General features: G+C 27.8%; 2 protein-coding genes across 20 annotated transcripts in view; one reads left to right on the plus strand and one right to left on the minus strand.

The window, feature by feature from the left end:
- LOC107456351 (period circadian regulator) overlaps nt 1–2,831 on the plus strand; it is a 74,253-nt gene extending 71,422 nt beyond the window's left edge. For 10 of the 17 annotated variants that reach the window (XR_011637015.1, XR_011637020.1, XR_011637023.1 and 7 more), the window contains one exon: nt 518–1,268. Coding sequence is in view for 3 of the 17 variants with exons in the window: in XM_071182339.1 (XP_071038440.1) it covers nt 518–571 (54 nt within the window). In the remaining 14 variants the exon portion in view is untranslated. Of the gene's footprint in view, nt 1–517 lie in introns of all 17 variants that reach the window. The other 7 variants (XM_071182351.1, XM_071182339.1, XM_071182367.1 and 4 more) reach the window with 3 other exon arrangements.
- Nucleotides 2,832–5,050: 2,219 nt separating this feature from the next.
- Nucleotides 5,051–19,642, minus strand: part of LOC107448142 (mitochondrial RNA polymerase) — a 40,378-nt gene continuing 25,786 nt past the window's right edge. For all 3 annotated transcript variants that reach the window (XM_043039485.2, XM_071182332.1, XM_043039487.2), the window contains 12 exons: nt 19,529–19,640; nt 17,098–17,176; nt 15,112–15,357; nt 13,962–14,039; nt 12,872–13,060; nt 10,328–10,468; nt 10,179–10,225; nt 8,695–8,793; nt 8,541–8,613; nt 8,297–8,391; nt 6,347–6,423; nt 5,051–5,202 (listed from right to left, as the gene is read on the minus strand). In XM_043039485.2, the coding sequence (XP_042895419.1) occupies nt 5,153–5,202; nt 6,347–6,423; nt 8,297–8,391; nt 8,541–8,613; nt 8,695–8,793; nt 10,179–10,225; nt 10,328–10,468; nt 12,872–13,060; nt 13,962–14,039; nt 15,112–15,357; nt 17,098–17,176; nt 19,529–19,640 (1,286 nt within the window). In that variant the 3' untranslated portion in view covers nt 5,051–5,152. The remainder of the gene's footprint in view (nt 5,203–6,346; nt 6,424–8,296; nt 8,392–8,540; nt 8,614–8,694; nt 8,794–10,178; nt 10,226–10,327; nt 10,469–12,871; nt 13,061–13,961; nt 14,040–15,111; nt 15,358–17,097; nt 17,177–19,528; nt 19,641–19,642) is intronic.

Below are 19,642 nucleotides of genomic sequence, written 5' to 3' on the forward strand. Positions count from 1 at the left end.
TTTCAACACTTGCTTTTAAAAAAATGATCTCTTGTAAGGATAATAATTACTTTTATAACAATATTTTTAAATACTTGTTTTTAAAAGAATGTTCCCTTTTAATAATAATAATTACTCCTATAACAATATTTTCCATTATTTGTTTTTAATTAAAAAATAGATTGTTTTGGAATTGTTTTTTTTCTTTCCAAAGAGGAAAAAGTATCGAATAGTAAGCAATGGCGATCTTATATTTCTCAGAATAAAACAAAATCCCTTTTCCATTTCATGTATATTAGGAAGAAATTAATAAAAAATACAAAACACTTACAATAAATTAGCGATGTATTACATGAAACGGCCTTCTTTTTCTGAGAATTTATGATCTGTGGTTGTTTTATACTCTGCTAGAAGTTCTACATTTTAAAACCACTATCAAAACTTCCTATTCTTTTAAGCCACTGTTGCCAGCTCAGGGACAAATAATGTGTCAACTTACTTATCCACATTGGCTGACTGATTTCATATGTATTTTTAGGAGTTGGAATACCGAGAGACAAGTCTTTTGCAGCTCATGTGTGATGATTCTTAAACATATCCAAAAATTTGGTATTAGAACAGATTGCTACCTTGATAAATGATGTTGTCAATTTTTCTGTGAGGCATTTCGTTTATCTTTTTGTAAATATACAATTCAAAACGGTATTGTGAACAATGGATATACCTCTATGTAGTATTTAGTGTTTCCTTGTGTAATATATTTTTACTGCATTTAATTCTTTGAAGGGTGAAATTTAGTCTCTCTAATGACCTATGGGCGGGGGATAGTGCCCTATTGCTAGTAAGAGTTCAATATATTTTTTCCCCTTTGTGCTCAAGTTATGTTGTAATGTGATTGCTACTTCAGTTATTCTAAAACAGTGTTTCCCAAAGTGTGGTACGTGTATCCCTAGGCGTACGGGAGCAGTTGAGCGGGGGTACGCGTTCTTATGCAAAATATCCTGCAACAAAAGAAAATTTTAATTTTTTTTAATTTAACACAAAGCTAGCCATGAAAATTTACGATGACATATTTTTCTATTGGTTATTTTTTGCAGAGTTAACAGTTAATAATTAGTGGTGTCTAGAGCCAGTTGTGATTTTTAACTTTCGTGCAGTTTTTTTATAGTAATTTTTTTTTTTATTAGTGGTACTCAGCATTATGAAAAATTTTGGGAAACTCTGTTCTAAACCTTCTTCCTATAATCTTAATTATGTTGTAAAATAAAAAACTTGGTGAGAAAAAAAAATTATTTTTAAAGTAAAAGATCCATACATTTAGTTTTAATAAACACCAAATTGTTATTTTTTTATCCCAAATTGGCTAAAAGGAAACAACATTTATAGGGCAAAATGAATGGTTACCACAAAACATAGCAAATGGCAATTAAAAAATTGTCAGCCAGAGTCCCCCATCAGATTACTACTTTTTTCATCAAAAATGAATATGTCCATATTCATGCTTATTATTTTTTCTAAATAAATATGGAATTATTAATATTTTTAATTTAAAATTACTTCACACTTGTTTCTTAAAATTTTTCATTTTAGAAATAAGCCTTTTAATTAATGCTTGCCATGTTTCGGGAAATGTTTTAAAATAATTGTAGTGCATTATTAATATTAGTAGTTTTTACTAATGAAATAAATAATCCCAAGAAACTGAAGCTCTAAGAATTACTTTATTAAAACTTCATTCGCTTCAAAAACTTACAAATTGAAAAAAGCAGTGAGTTTCAAAAAAGTGCTTGGTATCAAAATTTCCTCATTTTGCTCTATAACACCCATTCGCGACGTTGCTTTGTTGCATCATTAGTCATTAATAACTCTTTTGTAATATAAAGATGTAAGATAGTTCATATATTCATGTATCTACAGAATGATTTTTATAAAAATTTCAGTAGGAATTTTGTTTGTAATACCTCTATTGTTTGATAATTCTTACTCCAGATTACCTAGGCTGTGGAAACTTATGGATAATCTCAAACAGGTTATTTTACAATAGACTAAGTAATATGAGAAAGAAATTGCTTTCATATGCTGTCATAAATAAAAATTAACAAATACATATTTGTGATATAACTTGCACACACACTAGTGTATTATTGAATGATTATGAAATGTCTTATTTAATAATATGTTAGTCAGTATTCTTTTTCCTCTCTTCCAGAGAATTTTTTTTCTTCTTTAATATTAAACTAAACACAGTATTCTGTGAGATTATGAGAATGAATGATTAACTCACTAACTAAGAACTTTTTTTTTGGCCTGAACTTCACAGACCATTTTGTAAGCTGTTATTAGATTGAAAGTAACAATACTAATCTAGAAATAATTAGAAAATGTTAGAACCTGATTAAAATAATATAATTAGAACCTGACTAAAAGCTAATTCTCACAAAATTTAATATAAAAACATTGAAGCTTAAAATCACTATGTATTGTATAGTTAATGATTCTCTTTTACTTTACTTTTTTTACATAATAATGTTAATGTGTGTTAAATTTTAAATGAAATGTTAAATATTTAATATATTATAATGTGCGCATGCTCTGTGATCAATTAAACAATGTCAATTTTAGTATACTTCTGGTCGTTTCTGAGGATAACATTTTGTAGAATGAACTACAGTGTTCTTTGGAAATATCATTTGTTGTTGTTATAACTTTTTAATAAAATCATATTTTTTACATATTTTACGACTATACCTTTTTTTCTGTAACTATCTTAAGCAACTATCTAAATATTTTATTTCTTCTTTCTTTTGTAATGCCCCAAATCACTGTTATTTAAATAAATAATTTGTGAATAATTAGTGGATGTGAATGAATTATTCCATAATCACAGTTGATAATTTCACTTTTTGATGCTTGCTTTATAAAAAAAAAAGTTAACCACTTTTTATCTATAGTTACCAAACACTAGCACTTTTGTATTATACAGCAAATAAAAGTAAAGCTTTTTTTTAAACTATTCTTTGACATTTTTTATTAGTTGTTAAAATCTTTTAACAATATGTTTTAAATAAAAGTAAAATTTAATGGATGAATCGGATATATCATTCTAATTAGAAATTGGTGGCTTCGGAGATTGATAAATTTAGTAAAATTAACTTTTAAGGTACAGTTGATCAGTGTTTTTTTTAAATTTGTTTATAACAAGTTTTTCAAAATTATTGCAATAAAATATACAAAAAATTTACATCAAAAATTTGGGTTAGACAGTTAAGGACGAGTGTTATTAAGGTTGTTCATAATATATTGTTACATCTTGGAAGCTTTCTTTCTTAAGGTAAATCAATGTGGTTCTGACGATTTAAGGGACACTAATATTCAATACTGTTCGAATATGTTCTCTTATTTATGTTTGCAAAATATAACATATGCAGGTTCTTGTGCTAATTAATTTAACTCTATTGTATAATAATATAGATAGACAAGATTTCATTAAAAAATATCTTCTTAATTTTGTACAAGTTAAACTATTTTGATGTAACTTTGTTACAGCACAGGAAGAGATTACATAACAAATATGTAAAATTCTATAAGAAATTAAAGTCTACAATAGAAAGAATCATAAAAAAATGCATATTCTCTTATATATTTCATGAGCCCTTACTAATAAAAACAATTTTCAGGCCATCGATCATCCTTTTACAATTACAGCACCACCTATGAACTAAAATGAACAGGGTGGCCACCCACCTTGAAAACCTGGAAATATCAGGGATTTTTTTTTATACTGGAAATATCAGGGGAATTTGGATAAAAACCTGGAAAAATCAGAATTTTTGAAGAAAGGCTGGAAATTTTTTCTTTGATAATTTTTTTTAATTTCACCAATTTAAATTATTTACTAATTTTCTTAATTTAAATTATTTCATCCATTATACCCACTTTTTTTAAACGGAAATTTATCGCCAAACAGTTGAAATATCGTCAACTTAGCGATACTTTGCTTGCATCAAAATTTGCTCCATTACAGCTCTGTTAAACTAGAATGCCACATAAAACTCTGCCACGGTTTCTAAACGAATGTAGAAACCTTTGACCACTATGGGACTGTGCAATTTAGGAAAGATTCTGGTGGAGGTGGAAAAAGGGATTAGGAAATTAGCTTCTGTTTTTAAATTCTGTCCTTGGGCTGAATCCATTTATGGCTCAAGTTTGTTCCGATGCTTTGGTGGTAATTTTTTTTTTTTATTTTGACAAAATGTTTTTCTTTTTAACTTTATGAAATTCTCCAAAAATTAGTTGGTTATAATTTAATAATAATAGACTTTATATTGCACCATTTTTGTGAAAGCTTTTCTACTCCCATTCAAAGAAATCTATGAATTATTTTTTCTCAGCAAACCAACCACATTTTTTTACAATCGCTAACAGCAATGTTTGTCGACAAATCTTTACAATTGTTGCATTAATGATTTTTGGTTCAAAATTTTGTACCAAAACAATAAAAATTAAACAAAAAATCTTGCCAAATTTTCAAAATAAATTATTTTTTTCAAGATGATATGTTAAAAAAATATTTTGAATAAAATATTTTATAATACCGACACTTTTCTTGTACACATCCTACACTTTATAAGAAAAAAGAAACAAAAACCTGGAAATTTGAAATCTGATTTGAGTGGCCACCCTGAATGAAACAAACTACAGAAATTTGGGTCTTTTTCTTCTTTTTTTTGTTGTTGGAAAATCGAAGTCTTCGATAAAGAATATGGATCCTTATTTAAAGTTGCCTTTTCCTCATGGAGTTGAGTATAGGGGGTTGACTTAATCAGTATTCACTGCATCCTTTGAAGATATTTCACCGATGCATTTTTAGATTTTTGATCTGATGTGTATTTTCAACGAAAATTATCCTTCCATCATTAATTCTATTTGTCTTTTCAATAATTATTTCGATTAAAAAAAGTGATCTTACATGATGGAACTAAGTATTTCTTACCTTCAAATGTCTTTTGTATTAAAAAATTATGAGCATAAGTTATTAGAAATTACTAAGGTAGTAATTAATACACCAGAGTTTGACAGTTTTAAAATTTATTTCTGTACATATTTACAATTTGATAAATACAAATTTCTTGAAGCTTTCGCATTATTGAAGGAAAAGAAATGCTCATGACTGTTAACTGAAGAAATAAACTGATTCCAAAACTTTATCTAGGTTAAATGTACCTGAAAAAAAGTTTATTTCATTCTTAAAGAAAAAGGAAATATTTATGAAATTTGAAAAGAAAAACAAGACTAATTATTATGATGGAGGACCAATAACCATTCAATAATAACATTTGATACATCAATCCAATTTTCACAAATTACTTTCCTACTGTTATGCTAAATAATTAATATGCAAAATAAAAAAGACAGAAACATATATAGCTAAAATAAATTTTCAAGGCCATTAGAAATAAATTACATTTTACATTATAAGAACATTCTTTATAAAATGGTCAGATTAAAGGCATAAAATGTACAAATTTTGCCATATATTCTTTAAGTAATATGCATAATGTTGAATTTAAACATTACAAAAATTTTTTTTATTATTAATAAGCTTTTTTACTAGCATGGATAAAAATTTTTTTATATGTATATATATTAAGTTGATGATAAAATTTAATTTTGACTTCAAGCACTGAAGAATGAAGCACACATTCAAACTGCAAATAGAAAGCTGCTGTTTTAATGTTGATCTGTTATTTATTATCTGACATTTTTAGTACAAGAGCGGTGAATGTTTCAAATTCATTCACCGCTTAATTTTGAAGATACTTTAAATTATAAATAAAATTCTGTTACATGTCTGATAATGGAACAATGATCCTAATTTTATTATCCATTAGGATTTTTAATCTAATTTTAGTGTCTTTATAAGGACTAATTTTAGTAACTTCTTTCTCTACATGATTTTAAGATATGACAATTGTCTTTTATGAAAACTGATAACTATTTAGGACGCCCGTGGCACAGGTCCTGGGTTCGATTCTCGGGCCGGGCAAGGTTGACTCAGCCTTTCATCCCTTCAGTGGGTCGATAAATGAGTACCAAGCATGCTTGGGACATAAACGCTGCGGTTTTCGCGTTTGGCTAACCACCTTACCGGAACATCTGCTCCTGCACCCCGGAGCCCATGGTCACGAAAACTGAGATGGCCACAGTAGGCCTTGGCCATCTATGTGCTGTCGCGTCTCTGAGTTTAGTTAAGTTTAGATAACTATTTAGACACAAAATTTTAAATTAGATAACATTAAATTGTTTAAAAAAACTATGAAAGTTAAACTAATATAGAAAAACTTATGAAATATAAAGAGTAACTTACCTTTCTCAGGTACATTACTTAAAATATCTCTAAGCTGAACTCTTGATTTTTCATGTAATTTACTAGATGATACTTTTCTAAACGAAAAAAATATATAAATAGAACCATGCCTAATTTGTCAAATTATTTAAAATGTATATATAATACTGTGCTGCAAAGACATTGCAGGTAAAGCATTTTTAAAGACCTATTTTTATTTTTTTTTAATATTGTTTTTAAAATGTAAAGACAATTATTTAAACAATATCAACTTGCTTTTAATTTTCAAATTAAGAATAATCAGTTGATTGGCACTTAACTGTTGGCAAAACATAAACGTGGGCTCAATCAATGGATTGTTGTTTGTCTGAATGTATAGGTTGACTGAAAATTTATTCAATTCAGTCAAATTTTTAATGTGCATTGCCACGTGTGATTCGACACAAGTCTTTGTACTTTAAAATCTAAAAATGAAGCCTCCTGGTGAAGGCATAAGTACTCCTCTTAACCTGAAAAGTTAAATTTTTTTTTTACTAGAGAAAATTTACTCATTGGTATTTTTCCTAATTAACAAACGATGTATGTAGTTTACAATCGCTAAAAAAAAAGCCATCAAGATTTTCCTGTCATCCCCTTTAGCTATAGTTTGTTATGTCCAAGCTTAATTGCATGACATAAATATGAAGGAATGCATACTATTAATCCTTAAATACTTTAAAAAAACACGGTTCACATATGGGCCATCCTTATTTTAAATCATACACATGTTTTAACAAATTTTGCTTACAAAGAGTTGAATAAATAATTTCTAACAGTTTTAAAAAAATTGCTAAAATTTCATGCACCACAGAATTAACATAACAAATAAAGAGATAAAATGAAACATTACTGAGAAGTCAAAAACACTGGGAATTTGATTACTATAATTTTTTTTTTTTTTTACAACATTTGAATTACGATGAAAGCTAGGGGAGTTTGGGGTAAATGATTGCGTGTTTAATTTGAAGTATTATTTTTTGTATTCTTGAATAGAGCTTGCAATTTATTTCTCTATTTTAAGAACACAAAAACAGGGTACGTAGCGTTTGTAAAAAGTACTTAAAGGTGCTTTTTTGGGGATTTCGTTTTTAAAAGCTTTTAAAGGTGCTTTTTTCAGCTGGTGTTTTTAAAAAGTGCTTTTTTTCCACAAGTAATTTTTTTTTCGTCAGTGATATCTGGTGTATCTCATACATTCCACGAAAAATGGGGTGTCTGCTACCTAATCATTCACGCGGACTTCGTGTCCTATGTCGTACCCACGACATAGGACATGACTATTGTCAACATGGGACTATTGTCGATGTCGTACCCACGTTATGGCTTGCGCATGCGCGCACACTTAAAACCGAAACCCGAGTGCTCCAATTCGTATAGAGAAGATCAGATCCTTATGAAATGTTTTTCTTTTTAATTTAATTTAATTTTATTCTTGTTTATTTTATTTTACTTCTAACTCTTTTTTGACGNTAAATTTTCACAAGATAGGTACCTCTTAAAAAAACCCAGACAGATCAATGATTTTGCTCTTTCATAAACGACACACCTTTCCAAGAAAACAAATATTATTATCATTTCAAAAAAAGACTTTCTGATATTTTTCACTAGAGTTACATTATTTTTAATTTAACTTTTGTAACTTAGTGATAATAGTGCTTGAAAAGTTTTTAAAAAGTGCTTATTTTTGATTCAAAGATTTGGCTACGCACCCTGAAAAAAAGAGAAAAATAAAATCTATCTATACTTTGTAAGAATGAAATAGATCTAATTGAGATGCTTAGAATAATCCTAGAGTAAACTTATTAGCTAGATCACTACAAGAGTATATTTTAAAGCAAATATGTTTTACCAATCGCTAAAATGCAATGTGTGATTCTTTTTATATTTAATTTCAAAATAGCAGTATAAAATCTTTAAATCAAACATTTTACTTACTGATCAACAACCCTTGCATATTTACTAAGAAAAAACGCTGAGAGGTGTTCTAAAATAGGTTCCTTGTGCAGTGACACAAACTGCTCTCTGCAAATCTGAAAGAAAGAATATAAAATTTCTAAAAATGATTTAAACAATGTTTATTTTCATTTTAAATCAGAACTATTGTAAACTTAATAAAAATTAGACAAGTATAAACAATGTTTTTGCTGTGAAATTCTTAAAATCTTGGATTAAAATATACCTTGTTCATAATTTCAACTGTTGAAGAATGAGTCCAGTAACAGTCATGAACAGAAACAAATGTAATACCCTTTCTAAAAGGACAAAAATCATAATTACTTGAGGTATTAAAATAGGCAAACAATTATAATTTTTAAACATAAGTTACCTCTCACCTTTGACAAAACAATGACGTCAACATCATATGAGTAGAATCGAGTGAATGTATAAAATTTGGAGCAAATGCATTCTTTTGTTTTCTAATATTAGGCAATCTAAAATTTGAAAAAGTGTCAAAATTGTAAATGATGATAACAGATGAATGATTCTGCAAAATATTGAATTCTAAATGAACTTAAGGAATAGATAGCATTTACTTATTCATTTATAAAATTATCCTTAAATTAGGAAAATAATATCTTACATTTTAGCATAAACTAATTATATGAGCTTGCTATTCACTCTTTGCAATTGTATGAGTCAACTCATCGGCTTAAAATTTTTTACCATTTCTGTTATGTCTGTTATTAGCCACCATAGCAAAGAACCATCTGAATAGTATTGTACAATACTGTTCACCTGTGTCTATAGGTTTTAGGAAATACATAAAATTTAAAATAATATTTTCCAAATTAAGAAAAAGTGTAAAAGCGTTTTTTCTCCTTAAAAAATAACCACTTTTACAACATTATCCCACATATTTAGTATGTTTGAACATAAAAAAATTATTCAAATGCATGAAATAAACTTCAGAAAAAAATGAAATTTGTTAGCATGAAAGCTAAGTAAGACATCAAATTAAGAATGAATTTGAAAGAAAAAAAAAGTTTATGTTTTTTTCATGAGAAGTATTTTATGTATATTATGTATTATTTGGATAAAAAATATTTTCCGAATTTTTTTTAACATCTTTCCTAATGATTAGTCTGTAAAATCAGAAGTATATTGTATGTAGAATCAAAGAACTCAAACACAGCATAAAAATTTTGTCAAATAGTAATAAGTACAAAAAATTAGTCATTCCGGAGAAAATCATCATTAAATTAGAATGTTTTGTTTGTTATTATTTGTTTGGCTTACTTACTGAGTTAACCTCTAATGAGCCAATATATTTGTTATAATATTCTGGATGATTCCTTTCAGTCAACATAATTATGATAAGCACACTGTTGATGCCAATATTTTTCAAGAAAACAACAAACTTTATCAGGTTCAAAAAATTGGCAACTAGTTTTACAACTACTCACACACTCTATTACATTTCGATAGAACCCCATAGAAAATATGGGAGGTATGTTGAAACTGCAGGTAAAATGTTACAGTATAAATCCCTGTTAAGTTGGTAAATTTGAGTGGTTAAATCCTCAGTTAGTAGCTACAATTGTATGTGAGGTACAGGTAAAACCTTGTGAACTGATACCAAGTGGTTAAGTCAATAAGTTCTTTTTTTTCCACAGCACTACATGATGTTCTTCATAAATTCTCAAAGGCTAACTAATTTTTTGTCCAGTGTGTTTTTGCATGATTTTATACTTAAGACTTAAAAGACAGTTTCAAGGATTTTTTTAAAAATTAATGAGAAAAAAATGTGGCCATAAAATCGAAAACAATTTAAGCTATAATAAATCCTTTTAAATGTATACAGAAAACATTGACTTACTGATAAGGTTCAAATTTGCTATTGTAGCTTGATTGTGGTTCTTTAATCTAAAAAATTAAAAATTGTGAGAATTGAAATTTTTTCGTTAAAAAAAATATTTACATTAATTTATAGTTGTGTTTATAAATAAATTAGTAAAAGTTTCAGACCTGAGTCATGTAGTGTGAGGTACTTTTTACCGATACTTCTTTGTGGTAAGGCTGAATGACTGGTAAACCTACAGGAGTAACCCATTCTAAAGTGTCACCAGATATCCTGGTTATTTGCTCTGCACACTCAGTAAACCAATCCTAAAATGATAATTATTTGACTGTTAGTGTCTGTATATTTTCTTTTACAGTAAGTCAAAATAAAAATAATTTTTCAAAAATATAAAATTTTTAAAAAAATATATTATGAAACTGAAAAGAAGACATACTTTCAAAATTAAATATTTATTTAAAAAAAAAAGAGAAACTCAGAAATACAAATTGAAATAGTTGAAAGCATAAACAAGTATTAGTTTTACTATCAAAGCTGCATTTTGGTGACCAAGTCGGCAGGATGTCACTTAAACCTCTGGTTGAAAGCTGTTTAGAAATTTTACTCGGAAATTCAACAAAATATTTGGTATGCATATGCATTAAGTTGTATGTTATAAGAATCTTTCAAATATATCTAAGCCAAAAAATACTTTTACGAAAACCTGTTTTATTTTTTTATAATGTATGATTTTATTTGCATTCTTACAACTCAAAAGTTAATTTTTATGTTCTACTGCAAATCCCCCCCCCCATATAGATCTTATCTCCCCAAATAGAAAAGTCGGTAGGAAGTTACTTAAACCTCTGGTTGAAAGCTAAAGTTTTGAAATTTTACTCTGAAATTCAACAAAATATTTGGTACGCATGTGCAATAAATTGTATGTTATAAGAATCTTTCAAATATATCTAAGGTAAAAAATTTACAAAAACCTGTTTTATTTTTTTATAATGTATGATTTTATTTGCATTCTTACAACTCAAAAGTTAATTTTTATGTTCTANAAAATATATTGAAAACATAAGACATATCTAAGCCAAAAAATACTTTTACAAAAACCTGTTTTATTTTTTTATAATGTATGATGATTTTATTTGCATTCTTACAACTCAAAAGTTGATTTTTATGTTCTACTACAAATCCCCCCCAAATAGATCTTCCCATAATTTTTTTTTTTAAAAAAAGTTAAATATTTAGACTTATCCACCACTAAAAATATTGTTAAGCTATTTCACTACTAAAGAATTAATCATTCTCCTAACACCTTCCCTTATCTTTGAGAAAATGATACTGCTCTTGTCAAATATTTCAGACAGCAGCATCTTTTGATTTGAATGACACCAGTTATCAGACCCGACAAATTCTGCTTTCAATCAATTTGGCCCCTGTTCTTAAGATAGCTGAGTTAATAAAAAAAATAATAACAGAAATCTAGTTATGGTAGTTGATTTATACGGTGGAGTCATTCATATAAATTAAACATTTATTTAGCCTCTTGACAAATGATCCATTGTAAATTCAATAACTCTCTAGGACCTGCTGCCTCGGAAGATTTTCTTTTTCTATGCATGAGAGTTTAAACTTCAAAAATGTATTGTTACATTTCCTATCAAGCAATGGGGAGGAAAGAAAAAGAAAAATTGAACTGTTACAAGTTTCTTTGTGGATAATTGTGGTCTGGAAAAAGGTAAAATTCTCAACTATTTTAATACACCACATAGAAATTTCCTTGCAAATGCCATAGGTGCCACAAATTCTGATCATCACCTTTCCAAATCAAAAAAATAATAACTAAACTCAGCGGCGCGACAGCCCAAGAGGGTCAAGGCCTACTGTGCCCATTTCAGTTTTCTTGACCTTGGGCTCTGGGGTGCAGGAGCAGATGTTCCGGTCAGGTGGTCAGCCAAACGCGGAACCCCCAGTGTTTAGTTCCCAAGCATGCTTGGTACTCATTTATCGACCCACTGAAGGGATGAAAGGCTGAGTCAACCTTGCCCGACCCAAGGATTGAACCAGGGACCTGTGGCACGACAGTGCGAAGCGCTACCGCTCAGCCACCGGGCGTCAAAAAAATAATAATGATAATAATTTGCGTGACTGGAAAAAGTGTTATGAATGATTTAAATATTGAATGTCAAAAGAATGATTTAAATATGGACAAAATAGTTTCAAATAATTACATTGAGAATGAAAATGAAGAAACTGATACTCAATTGGTGTTTTCATAAAAGAACCAAAAGTTAAAACTTGAAGTGATTGCATTGAGGGAATAAGACATTTTTATATATCTAAAAATTGTGGAATAACTTGCTAAATGATTTTAAAATGTACCATCAAAATATAAGGCTTAAAACAAACGTCTATCACACCTTTCTTTTTACACTGTATTACACTTTTGTTAAGTTTAAATAAATATCAATTTAAATGGTTGTTATAGTTTATTTAATTGTTTCTATATCATCATAATTGTTCTAAAAATATTTTTTTTCTGTCCCAAGAGTGTCCATTTATCCGAGGTTTCACTGTATAGATATGTATTGAGGGCAAAAAGAATGTCGGGTAATAATTTGAAATAGAATAGCAATTAAATAGAATAGTAAAAAAAAAGAATACTATTTTGTACATCGATTAGTAAAAAGAGCACTGCTATAAGTAATTATTCATAAATATACCTGAATTTGCTTAGTAGCAGTAAACATTTCCCTGATACTAAAGAATGTTTTCTTCATCAAATAAATGGCAGCTTCATGGTAATATTTCTCAGGAAACTCTGGTATATCTTTGAGTTGTTTTAAAATCTGCAATTTGGCTCCATAGGGTGTAACGCCATATACAAAAGTCATAACAGTTTGTTTCACAACCTGCAATTTAGACTTGATAAAAGACTGAACAGTAACAAGCAAAAGTTTGTAAAAAAAAAAAAAAAAGAACAAAAACTTATCACTTTCAAATAATAAAGGGATAACTATATTGAAGATATTTAAGTCTATCTAACAACTTTTAAAAATTACATTAACTGTATAAGCATTAGCCATACCTTAAAATGTCCTTTATTTCTCCTGCCAATGAACTAGTTTTTTCTTTTTTATTTATTGAGACACTTGTGAATGAAGGAAAATTTTTTTTATAGGACTTGGCCCAAATGCAAAATGATCAATTAATTATAGCTTATTTGACAGAATAACACCCTAGTACAAGTCAAAGCCATCACTATATGGTGCTATTTGAGGAAAGGTTTTCAATCTGTCAATGCACATGATTTTAAGATCTTTTTCTATAGAGTCAATCCACCTCATATTAGTCATAACATACCATCAACATACTTTTTAAAGTATACAAGTAAATTAACCAAAAGTTCTGTTAAAAATCATTATTAACTGGGTTAGCAATATCTTCTTTATAAATTTGGTTTAAACATTTTACTCTATAAGATTTAATAATTGCAATGATGTTTGGTTGATTAAATTTTCTGCACAATTCATGATTGTATCGAATCTGTTAAACATCATTTATTTTCATAGCACCGAAGATAGCTCAAAGTACTTTATTTCCTTAAAAATCAGCAATTTATCGTCATCAGATGTATTTCAAGGCATGCATCCACTGCCCTAGTGTAATACAGGTATTATTAATATAATATATATTACTTTGTGTTTCATAAAGGTATGCAATTATTATATAGCTGCAATTATTAACATAGAGCTATTTTTTTATGATACATGCAAGGATATAAAAAAAAGTCAAAAAGTATCAATGAATTACTTTTCTTTTTACAAATCCTTCTAGCTGTTTAGCTACTTCTAAACCTTCTTTTGCTTCCCGAGCTCTTTCTTTCTCAACCTACAAAATTTATTTGCATTAAAGAAAAAAAATATTTGAGAATACAATGTAAAAATCTACTATATAGATCAGGGGTTTCCAACTTACATGTGAAAGGGGGCCGCAATTAAAAACACCAGTCATATGGCGGGCCGCAACTTTATCAAAATTTTATACAGGACTCTTATACTTGAAGGAACATTAAATTTTACCGCAGATTTTCATCAAAGTTTTTTTAATATTAAAAATCAAAATAACAAGCATTACCAATAATGCTTGTTACGCATAATTTTTAATCTTCTCTTAATCAAAAACTTAGTGACAAGATTTTTTTTTCTTTTAGATTTAATTCTGTTATAAATTAATATTTTTTTGACTTTTTAGGAATTATAGCAACAAAAAAACTCTCGAGCATCTGAAATTAATTATTTTTTTCTTTTCCGCTCATGCAATTTTCAATTCAAGAAATTTAAATAAAACATAATATTCATCCTCTCTTCTATGCGTTTTAAAATTTACAAATGTAAATAATTTCGTCTAAAATGAGTGGTTTCAAAAAGTTAAATGGGAGAATTTCTTAGAGAAAATTTCTGATACGCAAATGCTAAATTATATTCAAAAAATACAAAAAAATGAAATAAAAAAGAGCAACATACATGATTATTTTTGTATTTGAGTAAATATTTTCTTGGATGCAAAACCTGAGAAAGATATTTCTTTGCACCGTTGGTATCTTAAATTTCACAGAAATGAAGAAATTAGGTTTCTTAACCCACTGGCGGTTAAGGAAATAGGCAAAATTGAGAGAATGTTTCTCCCCTTCACACAGTTCCCCTATCAGTTAACAAGGGAAAACCGGTTTTGCTATGCAGAGAAGACTGCAGGTTAAAATGCGACTTTTTACGTGCAGAACCGTCAGTGGGTTAAAGCGAAAGAAAAGTATATTAAACCCATATACATTTCTTACGAAAATTGTTCTAAGAAAACGACTACTACTATATTTTAGTTGCCGGCCACAAAAGAAGTCTTCGCAGGCCGGATGTGGCCTGCGAGTTGGTAACCACTGATATAGATAGATGTAAATAAAGTATACCAGTGCAGCAACTCCACTATAAACATCTTGTGGTGCTGTAGACGGGTGTAAATTAACTTCAATTGCCCCCAATTCATCTCTCCCTAAAGCAGCATAATGTTGTAAGCCATTACAAGAACCGTCTTGATGAATAGGAAAATGTGATACATATTCTGCAGGGTTCGGATGCCTTATTGCATTTGCAATTTCTTTGCAGCAAGCAAGCGTTTGCCATGGTTTGTCTGATGTTTTCCACCATTGCCTACCCTACAATGCATTAATAAAAATGAAGAACAAGTAATAAAAAATATATTGAAAACATAAGACATTGGGTGAAATATTGATAATATCGATTAAACTATACAGTTATTCAAGACCAGGATCAAGAAGTAATTTAGCGAGATTATAACTTATTTTAAGTATTGTACTTAAAAATAAAGGTATTTGTTGACAACTAATTAATTTTTCCATTTCAATAAGGAAGTTGTGGACAAACAAATGCATGCTTCAGACATTTTGTTTTCGGCATTAATATCTATAATGAGTCTATTCACACTACTTATAGTGATGACAGCAGCTATTTGAAAGTTATGAGGGTGGTTACCGACTTTAGTGGGCATCCTGAATATGGAAAATATTTAGAACAAGACATTCTAAAACTAGTCTATTTTTCAAAAATAAAAAAAATACAGCCTTAACGAAATATGAAAATACTCTTTAAAAAATATATAAAAATATTTATTTTTTAAGAGTTTTTAAATTGCAATCAAAATAAAAAATACTCTTAACTGAATGTGAAAATTATTTAAAACAAAACATTTTGAAGGAAACATATTTTTCAATACAAAAAAATGCAATTTTTTAAGCCAAAGTTTCATCACTTCATACTTTTACAGATTTTCAATACATCACTTTAATATCATGCTGGATTTACTTAAACAGACTTATTGCAGTGGTCAAAAATTATAATAGGTATTTCGGTGAAAGATATTTAAGTCTGGTATCACACTTGAATCAATGCAAAAGGGGTGTAGTATCCAGTAAACACATTTATTTAGTTTACACTATTTTTACTGTATTACAGTACTTTTTTTACCAGCTTAACATTATTGATTTGGTCATCTTAATTTCAATCTCAAGTGATCCAAATAATATCTTGTTCTATTCAACATTACTCTTTTTCTAAACTAAGTCATCAAATATTACTATTAAGTTATATTTTTAAATAGTAATTTAAAAATTCATAATATAATGTAATAAATACAAAAAATCTATTCAATAATTATTGAAGAACCATCAAAAATTGCATGAAAATTTTTGAATTTTGCTCATGAATGACATAAATTAATATGTTTGGTAGTGTATTATAAACTTTCTTCGATTATACAAATCACATTTGTAAGTACAAGTATATACTAAAATTATAGGAATAAACTCAGAATTTAAAACAGTAATAAACAACAAAAAGTGTTATTTTCTTCAATAATGGCATTTGCTTGTAAAAAATTAATGAATAAAACATTTTTTTCTTAAGATAATTGAAAGATAAGCTTTGCAATAATCCAATAGTTAAAAAATATTAAAAGAAGTAACATGTATAAAATGTTCTTAACTAAAAAGAGACACAGTTATTTAAAAACAGAAAGTTTTTTAGCAGTAGAGTTTTGTAGCGTCACTCTAGAGCGAAAGTTTTGAGCAATGGATGAACCAAAGGTGTAGAATAATATCTTTGGATAGAAACTGTTGTTAAATAGAACCTCATTAAAAAGAGAATCATAAATAAAATAAAATTAAATAGTATTTACTGACTACAAGTATGAATTTGTTGTGGTTAATACATTTTATGTTTAACTTTGATTGTAAATTACTTTGATTGTTTAAATAAATAAAATTATAAATTAAAAAGCTTTCATGTAAAAAAAAAGTTTTGTCACATAAGAGGAATAACTAATATTTTGCGAATTTTTTATACTAAAGAATACATTAAAGATTATTAATTTCAAGCACCTCAAAAGGATGATCAGCTGAATCAAGTATTTCTGGCATGACTACATCAGCATACTTCAGACGTTCTTCATTAGGCTCTCTAAAAAAAAAACAACAATTTTCTAACTAAACAAAACAAAAAATATCAAATTTAACTAAAATTTGATAAATATGAAAAAGAAATTTAAGAAAATCATATAAGTTCCCTCAAATATGTGTTTGTAGAATTTGAAAAGAAATTAGTAGTTATTTTAATTATTTTTCCGTATTAACCCCTTGCAGCAGAATTTTCATCGAACATATTTTTAACATTTTAATAATTTATGGTTATGTAACACAGCCTGAAACACTGCTGCATTTTTCTTTATTAAATGTTAAATCTTCCACACCTAACCTACTTCCAAACAAGAATTTTTAAAATTCATATTTATTTAAATCTAACAGACACATTTCTTGACTATTGAAATTTCTCTAATTTACAAACATAATTCCGATAATTAAACAGATTTTTTTAGTAATTTTTAGACTACTTTTTATAATTAAAAAATACCAAAATATATTTTGCTTGTAATAAGAGCATCAGAAAAAAATATATAAAAGGGACACCGCTGTCCCACTTGCATCAAAGAGTTAATAAACTAATGATTTCATAGCTGCCAATACAAGAAGAAAAAAATTATTAGAGATTACAAAAGAAGATATTTTTAGCATGCTATTATGCAATATATGAATTGTTCCACTCGTAAGTAATTTTAGGAATTTTAATGAATAACAAAAGAAAAAAAGAGATACAAAAAAAGTATTAACAATAATATAGTTTCTGCATGACATTACATGTTGAATGAAAAAACTTTTTAACAAGTTATGCTTAATATATTCTAAAACTACAATTTTCATTTGTGAAAGAAATAAAATTAATTTTAAAAGGTGTAACATACTTTAAATAACATGAATAAGTTTTTTAAAAAATTTTCAAAACAGTTTTAAAATTTTTTTAAAACTTTTTTCAAAATAGATAAAAATAAAATATTCTGGAGTTTTTAAAAAAAATGTATCGATTTGATTATTTTAAATGAAATCAAACATCTTAAATTTTATTTTATGTTTGAGTCTTACTTTTTTATTTAGTAATACAATAAAAGGCTGTTATAAGAGTAATTCCTCAAGGAAGATAGAATCATCGTTATACTGATCTTGACGTAATATGTAAATACACATATTTAATGTTAAAAGAGCAATAAAATGACTCACGTGCAATAGCTTTGACGTCACTCATAACAATGTATGTTGATTTCATGCAATTAAAAAGGAAAATATGGGTGCATAGTAGACAAGTGTGTAATGTAATTTTTTTTTAAATGTGCAGTGTACATCATATAGAATAACTACTATATAATAAATAGTAAATAATCTATTCTTAAATTATGTATATTAGTAGAAAACGAACATCATGTTTGAATTTAAATCATGACAGAAATAAGAGCATAGTAAATTTTGGTAGCTGTGTCAATATATCTGTATAAGAATAAAGCATGGGCTGTCGAACCTTTTTGACCATCAACCTCCAAAAATTTCATAATTTTCTTATCAACCCCCTCTATAAAAAACAAGCCTGTTTCTTAAATTATTTGTTTAGACAAAATCAAATTTTTACATAAATCAATGAAAAGAAAATGCTTGATGACATTTGGATAGACTAGCAATGTTTGGTTTGAACTTTGTTAGTTTCAGTCTGAAATCACCTCAAAGTTTCACATTCAATTTATTTCTGCTTTGTTGAAATAGAATTATCATGACTGCAGCTATATTTAACCATATATGAGCTTGGGAATGCAATTATAAAAGGCAAATGTCGCATTACAAAGTTTTGGGTATTTTTGCGTAACATTTATATTGGTTCAAAATGCACTCAGTTACATAATTAAAAAGCATATTTGCTTTAATGTCAACTAGTAATTCAATGATGTCATTTTGTAAATGACGGTCAATATTTTCAACTTCAGCAGAAAGTGGTTAGATAATCCATTAACAATTCGGGTTATTCCCATTTTCAATGACTCTAAAAAATATAGTTTAAAATCCTCATTTAATTTTAAAAATCTTTACAATTGAACAGCATTGGTGTTCATTCATCAACTCTAAAATCAGATAGACACCCCAAGAGTCGATATCAACAACTTTGGCAACCCCTGTTAAAAATATTTATTGGAAAGAAAAATTTGCTTTGAAATATAGTGCAAATTTTAATTAATAGTAATTTTTTCATACTTGTCATAATTAATGATAAATTTTATAATCTATGCCAATTTATTTTCCAAGTTTAACTTCTTTTTTATCTCATTTATAATTTGCAAAATTTCTTTAAGCCTTATTTACCTTTATAAGCAGTTACATACTACAAGATTATTTTTTTAAACTAATGATGAAATTAAACATGAAGAAATATTAATACCTTTTCTTAAATCCTGTGAGATTAATGAGATGAATTTTCAACCAGTCCAAACCCTTTTCCCCTAAAGGTTGTCCATCAGCAAAGAGTAGAATGCTTCTAGCCATATCATTTCCT

The sequence above is a fragment of the Parasteatoda tepidariorum genome, chromosome 1, assembly GCF_043381705.1.
Source record: "Parasteatoda tepidariorum isolate YZ-2023 chromosome 1, CAS_Ptep_4.0, whole genome shotgun sequence".
In the NCBI taxonomy this organism is placed as follows: Eukaryota; Metazoa; Arthropoda; class Arachnida; order Araneae; family Theridiidae; genus Parasteatoda; species Parasteatoda tepidariorum.